Source organism: Poecilia reticulata, chromosome 7 (assembly GCF_904066995.2).
Source record: "Poecilia reticulata chromosome 7, P_reticulata-male-v2, whole genome shotgun sequence".
NCBI lineage: Eukaryota > Metazoa > Chordata > Actinopteri > Cyprinodontiformes > Poeciliidae > Poecilia > Poecilia reticulata.
The window spans coordinates 10,065,167-10,074,235 of NC_088836.1; the positions used below are offsets into that span (position 1 = coordinate 10,065,167).

The 9,069-nt window shown below is 40.8% G+C and overlaps 1 protein-coding gene across 3 annotated transcripts in view; it reads left to right on the plus strand.

Moving 5' to 3' along the window:
• mgll (monoglyceride lipase) overlaps positions 1-9,069 on the plus strand; it is a 38,012-nt gene that overhangs the window by 21,389 nt on the left and 7,554 nt on the right. For all 3 annotated transcript variants that reach the window (XM_008413205.3, XM_008413203.3, XM_008413204.3), the window contains 3 exons: positions 5,878-5,988; positions 6,375-6,464; positions 8,075-8,290. In XM_008413205.3, coding sequence (XP_008411427.1) covers positions 5,878-5,988; positions 6,375-6,464; positions 8,075-8,290 — 417 coding nt within the window. The remainder of the gene's footprint in view (positions 1-5,877; positions 5,989-6,374; positions 6,465-8,074; positions 8,291-9,069) is intronic.

Consider the following 9,069-nt stretch of genomic DNA (forward strand, 5'->3'; position numbering starts at 1 on the left):
GAAGCTTTTTCTTTTGTACTATAAACCCTGGGCTGTAAATGTAAACTCTTGCTGTGTGGTCACGGACAAAGGGAGTGTCTAAAAATCAGAACTAAGTTTAGGACCGTATCCTTCCATGGTTATTGTTTATCTTTACATTTCTTCTTCTCTGATGTGTTTGCTCATTGTCTTACTTTTTCATCTGATTGTTTGGGGGGGGCGGGAGGGGTTGTATTTTTATGCAGATATCCGCCACATCTGTCTGTATTGTTAATCCACCAATTTGTATCCATCAGTTTCTTCTTTTATTATTCCTCACCCTCCTATCACCTCGCTATATTTTCATTCCAATCCTTCTTTATGTTTTCCTTAAAAGCAACAAAACCCCAGACTGGGTGCTACGGAAACCAAGCCCATGCTCAGTGTTGTGTCAGCGTGTTTTCACAGGCCTCACTCTCCGGCTTCCCAGTGTTGTAGCGATGCATCCTGTTTCCATTAGCCTGTTCCTCTGTTCCTCTGTGTGTACTCGAATCTGTTTTAAAAAGGTCTTGAATGACGTAAAAACTACAAGACAATGAACCATCTGTAGACTCCAGTATGCGTGCTGCTGACATTGTGATGGAGATTGCAGGATCCAGAACCAACAACTGCAGAAGCACTTTCCCTTTTTGTTTAGATTGAGCGAAAACGCAATAAGGGATTCCATTCGGACTGTATTTTTATTTTATTTTATTTTATTTTTTTAGAGATTTGGTCCTGGACAAAAGTAATTGATGGGGTGTGAATCCAGATAGGTTTCTCACTCCTTTATATTTACTCAGTTCAGCTGCATGGGTAGAAATATGTGGTCCTTTACTGGAGGAACGGTAGTTTAGGGTTTTACTTTGTAGCTTAGTTTAGAACCATAAATTTCTAGTCTGTTATGTGATCAATCTCTGGAGAGCTCTAGATTTCAGCTATATATCCTAAGCCTCAGCTTCAGCACTGTGAACTCTCTGCATGTCCCCCATTTGAGCTGGCACTAAGGAATTTCAGCTGTTTTGTATGAGCTCATAGGATTGCTCCAGCATGTTTCAAGCTTCTGCTTCTCCCTCCAGCTAAAGTTTTTTTCCCCCTCTCATAGGCACTAAACAGTCCCTATGAGCAAATAGGCACTGTTTAGTGCCTATTTGCTCATCCTTTTCCTCTGTATGTATCTCACATTCAGCGTCTTGCCAACGTGGTTACTGGGATTGTTATTACGGCTCTATGTTTATTTTTTATTACTATTATAAATTTTTTAAAATCTATTATTTAAAGGGGAAAAACTACAATAGAAAATTAGATAAGAGTGGCAAAGAAAACTCCTGTATTTACAACAGGCTTTCCTGGCATCCCGGGTATCAGCATATTATTTTTCTTTATTGTCTTGTACATTTCCTCTCTTGCTTGTTCTTACTTGATGTCCTGATGTGTTTCTCAGCATTTTATTTTCTGTTCTCTCAACTTAAAAAACATGTGTCCTTTTGGTGGCATATGTATTTCCCTTTTTGTAATGTCATAATTGTAGCATTTTTAATACTTTTTCATTTTGCGTCCATCCATCCATCCCTCTTATAACCCTGCTCATCCTTGAAGTCTTGAACTGGTGCCTGTCTCCAGCAGTCGATGGGCGTGATGCTGGACCGGTCAGCAGTCATGCGAAAACAACCCACGTGTTTTAGCACCGCACAGAAAAACCTCAGGCCAAGATTATAACCTATGAACCCACTGCTGCAAGGCAACACTTGAGAAAATAATTTTTGAAAATATTCTTTTGTTTCTGATGTCTAAGCTTAACCTTGCAGATTTTTAGTTAAAACTTTTCTCCAGTTTCATAGATTTTGCCTTTTTTACTAAAGGTTTAATGAATTTGTGTAGGCCACCTTCTGTCTGTTTAAAAATGATGCACATTTCTAAATGTAGCTTTTTCAGCTATTAGCAGTTTACTTGCTCTCTTTAGAGTAATCAAGCTATGAAATACACAGACTGTTTTTGACCAGGTTAAGTCAGAGTGTCAGAGCAGTGGGACATTACCAGCATTCACTGCCCTAAGTGTTAGAGGAAGAGAGTGGAAGGTGAGCAGTAGGCAGTGTTTGAAAAATCTTCACTGTCTCAGTCCTTTATTTATGCATGTACCAAACCTCTAGGGAAAATACAAAATTTTCTTTAAAAATCCTAGAAGATTTTTAAAGAAAGAAAAAACTTCTAGGTCCCTGATACAGCCCTTATCAGGGGCCTGATACTGGCTGTCAAGTCCCTGTATGACCGGTGTCAGAGTCTGGTTTGCATTGCCGGCAGTAAGTCAGGCTTGTTTCCGGTGAGAGTTGGACTCCGCCAAGGCTGCCCTTTGTCACCGTTTCTGTTCATTACTTTCATGGATAGAATTTATAGGTGCAGCCGAGGTGTTGAGGGGATCTGTTTTGGTGGCCTTAGGATCGCATCTCTGCTTTTTGCGGATGATGTGGTCTTGTTGGCTTCATCGGAACGTGATCTGCAGCTCTCACTGGAGCGGTTCGCAGCCGAGTGTGAAGCGGCCGGGATGAGGCTCAGTGCCTCCAAATCCGAGGCCATGGTCTTGAGCCGGAAAAGGGTAGAGTGCCTTCTCTGGGTCAGGGGGGTCGTCCTGCCTCAAGTGGAGGAGTTTAAGTATCTGGGGATCTTGTTCACGAATGAGGGAAGAAGGGAGCGGGAGATCGACAGGCGGATTGGGGCAGCGTCTGCCGTGAAGCGGGCGCTGTGGTGAAGAGAGAGCTGAGTCAAAAAGCGAATCTCTCGATTTACCGGTCGATCTACATTCCCACCCTCATCTATGGTCATGAGCTTTGGGTCATGACCGAAAGAATGAGATCACGGATACAAGCGGCAGAAATGGGTTTCCTCCGCAGGGTGGCTGGGCTCTCCCTTAGAGAAGCTCGGTCATCCGGGAGGGACTCAGAGTAGAGCCGCTGCTCCTCCACGTCGAGAGGAGCCAGTTGAGGTGGCTCGGGCATCTGGTCAGGATGCCTACTGGACGCCTCCCTGGTGAGGTGTTCCGGGCACGTCCCACCGGGAGGAGGCCTCGGGGAAGACCGAGGACACGCTGGAGGGATTACGTCTCTCGGCTGGCCTGGGAACGCCTTGGGATTCCCCCAGAGGAGCTGGAAGAAGTGGCTGGGGAGACAGAAGTCTGGGCCTCCCTTCTGAAGCTGCTGCCCCCGCGACCCAACCCCGGATAAGTGGCAGAAAATGGATGGATGGATGGATGGATGGATGGATGGATGGATGGATGGATGGATGGATGGATGGATGGATGGATGGATGGATGGATGGATGGATGGATGGATGGATGGATGGATGGATGGATGGATGGATGATCATGTTGGGTGTTAAATAAAACCGAACACATTTTCACCCTGAAGTAGAGTGATAATTCAGGTATCGTGTAAATGTTTTTATTATTATTATTATTATTATTATTATTATTATTATTATTATTATTATTATTATTATTATTATTATTATTATTATTATTATTTATTTTCATACATTGAAGTTTTACTGTCGATATGAGGAGGGATTCAGGAAACCAAACATGGAAGAAACGGGCTACTCGTTTCCTAAAGAAATGTGCGTGTTTGCAAGCGGACATGTTGTCCTGTGGGAAATGGCCTGTCTTCCTGTGGTGCTTCTTTTCATGAAGTGGACCTGTCATTGGCCCTGAGCTGATGAATATTCACACAACTGACAAAGAGTGCACAGATAAACAAAGATGAAGGCAATTAGTTTCTAGTGAGAGAGTGAGAGAGTGAGAGAGCAAGAGAGTGAGAGAGAGAGAAAGAGAGAGAGAGAGAGAGAGAGAGAGATTTGCCCAAGCAGGATGCCTGTGTGTGTGTCTACCACTTGTTGCACACAAGGAGAGGAACTGTACCAAAGTCATCCATGGCTAATTGATTTTAGCCCTGATGGTCACAGAGCTGCTAATTATCATCAGCCAACATCACAAGGTTCAAATCAAAAACAGGAAATGTCTGCATAGCTGTCAAAGTGTGGACTTGTCCTCATGTGAAGCAGCGAAGCAGTGCGTGTTTCACCCTGAGGGCTTTTCAGTCACATTTCACTCTCAGTGTGTGTGGATTACTGAGAAGGCGGGTGGAAATTCACACCCAAATAAACAAAAGATGGATTGTTTTGTGTTGGTCTTGACCTACTGGTATTTTTCCCACTGCTCGTTGCATCAGAACCTCTCTGGAATAACCTTCCCATTGCTGCCACAGGGGAGACGAATCTCCCCATCACTTGTTACAGACAGATGGATCATAATATTGAACCGTAACACGTAACTTCGCATCTATTATCTGTTGCCCTTTCCTTTTTTTCTGTATTGTCAGTATCTGTGCATCTTTTACCCACGTTACTTGCTAAGATCACTATAATTGGTTTACCAGCACATCTCTGAGGACAGCATGTACGTTCAGCACTTTTAACATCACAAATCATGACAGCATGGTAGTACAACATGAGCTGTTATTAGTATAACATGCAGCCATTTTTATCTTGCAGATAATCTTGGTGAACTACTGATTACATAAAAACATTTATGTGTATTTTACTTAATTTTCCATTTGTCGGCACTCATGCAGTTTAGACAAGTTTTTAGTTCAGGTGCCTCATTCTGAACCATTAAATTTGTTTTCAAGTTTCAATGTGATAATCCGTGAATTACAAATCTTGAAAGACTCTTTCTCATTAGAAAGAGCCTTTTATTCTAATGTTATTCTGAGAAATTGTGATTGAAAATGAGGATAACTTTTTGATTGGAATAAAATCCACAAAAAGCCTGTATTTATGATCAAAATGACTAGCTTGTATGGAATTACATCTGGTAACTTCTTTGCAAATCTAATGAACTGGATTGAGTGGGAATATTAAAATCCGATATTAAAGAAACAAATTAGCCTCCCAAGCTTCAGCTCACGTCTAAAGATTTGCAGAAGGCACTAAAATCTCTGCCTTAGTCGACATTAATGCAGACTGGAAGTAGAAAAACAACATATTGACATTGAAATTTTTCCCATTAAGCCTTTTTGTATTGAACAGGAGACGGGATTCCTTCAGGTTCAGCAAGTTATTCATATCCAGAAGAAACAAAACATGTTATGCTTGACTGTTTCTATGATTTATTTAGTTGGTTTTTTTTCTTATCTGATGTGTTATGTTAATTTTACAGATTCTCTTACGAAAGCCTTTGTGCCCAGTCTCTTTCTTTTTGTTAAATCAACAACACTGACAAATCAAAAACAAAGAGTCATCGATGAACTCTTGGAGTAATTTTGTCAGGTTCTCCCTTCCTGTGAATAATTTTCCACATGTGGATAGTGGCTCACACCCAAACCTTGGAAAACGATTTGTAACTTCTCCCTAACTGATAGACATTGAGGACTTTGTCATCTGTGCTTCGGTTTCTTCATGGCGAAATGATGTGTTGCTTTTTAAGATCTTTGAGCCTACTTCATATTGTCAGACAGGCTCTGTTTAATTCTCTTGAGGATACATTTCTGGGAGTCATCGGGGATGAATTGAGACCAAAACCAGTGATAATTTATGATTTCATAAACGGGGCAAGTTTCACATTTAACCAAGTTCTTGATAGTTTTCTTCCCTTTATTAATGGATTCATCATGTGAAAATGGGTTAGGGTCTTTACTGAAAATTTCTGTCTAAATTATTACATTATTAAAATTAGTGTGATGATGTGAAACTTTAAGGAGCCAAATATTTTTTCACAGTTCTTTATAGTCACAGTTAATCTGAAGGGGTGTTTAAGTTCCAGCATTTACTACTGCAACAAAAACAAATTAGGTGAAACTAAAGCTTTATCTGACGTTTACTCCTCCTTAGGGTGGTGCTATCGCCATTCTCACTGCCTGTGAAAGACCCAGTGATTTCACTGGAGTGGTCCTGATAGGCCCGATGGTCCAGATGAACCCAGAGTCTGCGACGCCGTTTAAGGTACTGCCTCACGGTCTATGTGTTTATTATCAGAATTGCACTTCTTTTCTCTTTATTTATGTTTTTCTTCCCTTTCCTACTGCTGTCAATCAGATTTCAGTTCCTGCAACCAGTGTCATTTTTTCAAAGCCAGACTTCCGCTAAATCTAAATCTTTAATGGGACAGAGAGGGTTTGTTTGACCTAGATATTTATTTTAATATGAACACATCTGTTTGTTTGTTTGTTTTTTTTAATTGGTGCCAACTTAAAATAGCAAAACACTCGGATGTGAAGAGAGCTGTGAAAATGTTCAGACAAAGTAGGATTCTCCTGACGAAGGTGTCAGATTGTGAAAACAAACTAAAAAATATTTAAAAAATCTCAGCCGGCTTTTTCTCCCCAAAGGTTTTCGTGGCGAAGCTCCTCAACCACATGCTGCCGAGCCTCACTCTGGGATCCATCGAGTCCAAATGGGTCTCAAGGGACAAAACACAGGTGAGAGACAGACACTGGTTGCTGTGAATCTGAGTAGGTATGCTCTGTTGCTGATGTATCTGACTTGTCAAGTGGTTTGTGTGTGTGTGTATGTGTACGTGTGGGTGTGTGTGTGCGTGTGCGTGCGTGCGCACGCGTGTGTGTGTGTGCGTGTGGGTGTGTGTGTGTCTGTGTGTGTGTGTGTGTGTGTGTGTGTGTGTGTGTGTGTGTGTGTGTGTGTGTGTGTGTGTGTGTGTGTGTGTCTCTCATGGGAAAATGTGTTCAGTAGTGTACATTCATGTGAAGTTGAGCAACTTTTGAACAATCCCAGGATGAAGACCGCACCTGTTTGACAAAGACAAACAAAGTGCATTTACTTTTTGTGTTACATTTAAAATAGCTGCAGGTTGAACCACGAGGGAGCCAAATACAAACATGCCATCACGTTCACACACCTGTGAAACCACGTATTCATGCAGGTTTGTGAAACTTTACATGCATATGCGTCTCAGCGGCCACACATCCTGTTATTTCTGCTTCCTATAATAAGACAGGGAAGTTTTTGTGTTTAACAATAGGAGGCTTTAACCCTTGCATTATGTTTCGGGTCAATTTGACCTGTTTCAGTTTTTGTGTTGATAAAAGTGCAGGTTATACTTTCATTTCTTTCCGTGAAATGTGATTTTTTTGCATCTAAGGTCATGAACTGCTGCGTCAAATGTCTGCATGCAGTTTGCATACAAAAATGATGTTGCGGGTCAGATGGTAAAACAACACGGTCAACATCACCACACCAAATCCCAGGTAGATTGTTGTCATCGAAATGACTCCTGGTCCTACAAGATTTGCTGTCACAAGAATTGATGATATTGAATTAACATTTCAGCTCTTTATATCCCCACTCGTGGAGAAGATAATCCTCGACATGATTAACTTGGAGGGGAGGCGTGTCTTTAAAAAAAAATGGAAACCGCTGGATCTAACTGTCTTGTATGCATACGTTTTAATCCTGGTATTAGCTGGAATATACAGGTCAAAGGTTTGAAGCAACTGCAAGTTTTTGGAATGAGATGACAGTAAAACAAGTACCTCTTGTGTGAGATGCAAGAGATACATCTGCAGAAAGCACACAGTTACATTCTGTCTATCATGTGGGGAACAATGAAAATGTTGAATACTGAAAACCCTAACCCTAACCTTAACCCTATCTGCTCCAGTAGCCAGCCTGTAACCAGCTGCTTCACCGACACGAATCCAAAACTGCAAAAATCACCAGCGACCCAAGAAAAACAAACCATAAATCTGTGCTGGGAAAAAAAATGCATAACAGTAAGAGCAATAGAAAAAAAAGATTTCAAAAAACATAACGACTAAACCAAAAACATACTGTGTAGATGAAGATGAGTTGTTGGTTTGGAGGTTATGTTTGCATCTATTATCATTGTGTTTCATAAATCTCAAATCTGCTTCTGGGTTTATTTTACTGCCATGTGGGATTTATTTTCTTTTTGTTGTTCTAAAACATTGCTTGATATCAAAGCATGGAGGAATGCTGCATTAACAACGTTACGGAGTCCGTCCAACACTGTTCTTTCTGCTCACAACTCTTTTGTACGGCTGTCTCCCGTCAGGTGGAGGCGTATGACAACGACGAGCTGAACTACCACGGCAGGTTACGGGTGTCATTTGGCATCCAGTTGATGGCGGCTGCCGAGAGGATCGAGAGGGAGATCCCATCCATCAGCTGGCCCTTCCTGCTCCTCCACGGCGACGCTGACAAGCTCTGTGACATCCGAGGCTCCAAGATGATGTACGAGAATGCTGCAAGTTCAGATAAGAAACTAACGGTAGGTGTGAGTTCTCAGAGAGGCGAGCCCTTCTGTTTTTTGAGAGGTGGAAGAAAAACATGTGACGTGATATTTTTAGCTGAGCAAAGTGTGGTAGGTTTATTTGCACAGCATCGTTGAAAGATAATGTAATTCAAAGTGCTATGCAGGAAAATCAACAGCACAGAAGTAATAAAAGTCACATTTATATCCAAGACATGCTAAAAGAATTGTTCATTTCGAAATTGCATAAAAAGAAAAAACCTCAAATTTAAGCAAATGAACAGATGAGAAATGACATAAACTAACTGATTAAACTGTATTTGACCTTTTGAAGAAAGATACAGAAAAAATTATGTTTTGGTTCTGATCTATAAGAAATAACAGTTTATGAACTAAGAGTTTCTTCCTGAGCTGAGGAGAGTACTGGTAAAATATAACAACTTCTTTCTGATTTTGGTTAGCCGCAGTTCATTCAGGATCAACTGCAGCTGCCATGTTTATGTATTTACGGTGACATTTAAAGGCACAATTAAAACAAGCGTACTAGCTTTTGTTAAAATAAAAGCTTATATGAATTTTTTTGTTGTTGTTTTATTACAACAAACATCTATTCTGTCTGTTTTAGGGTGTAATGGTTGATTTAGTAATAGATTACCTAGTTGTTAAATTTCAAGTCCTACGCCATGGCATCAAATCTAGTTAAATGATGACTTCTAACTGTGCATTTTTGTGACTAAAAACAATTATTTCTGAATTAGACTGAAGTTTTGTAAATTGAAGATTTTGTAAGGGTGAAA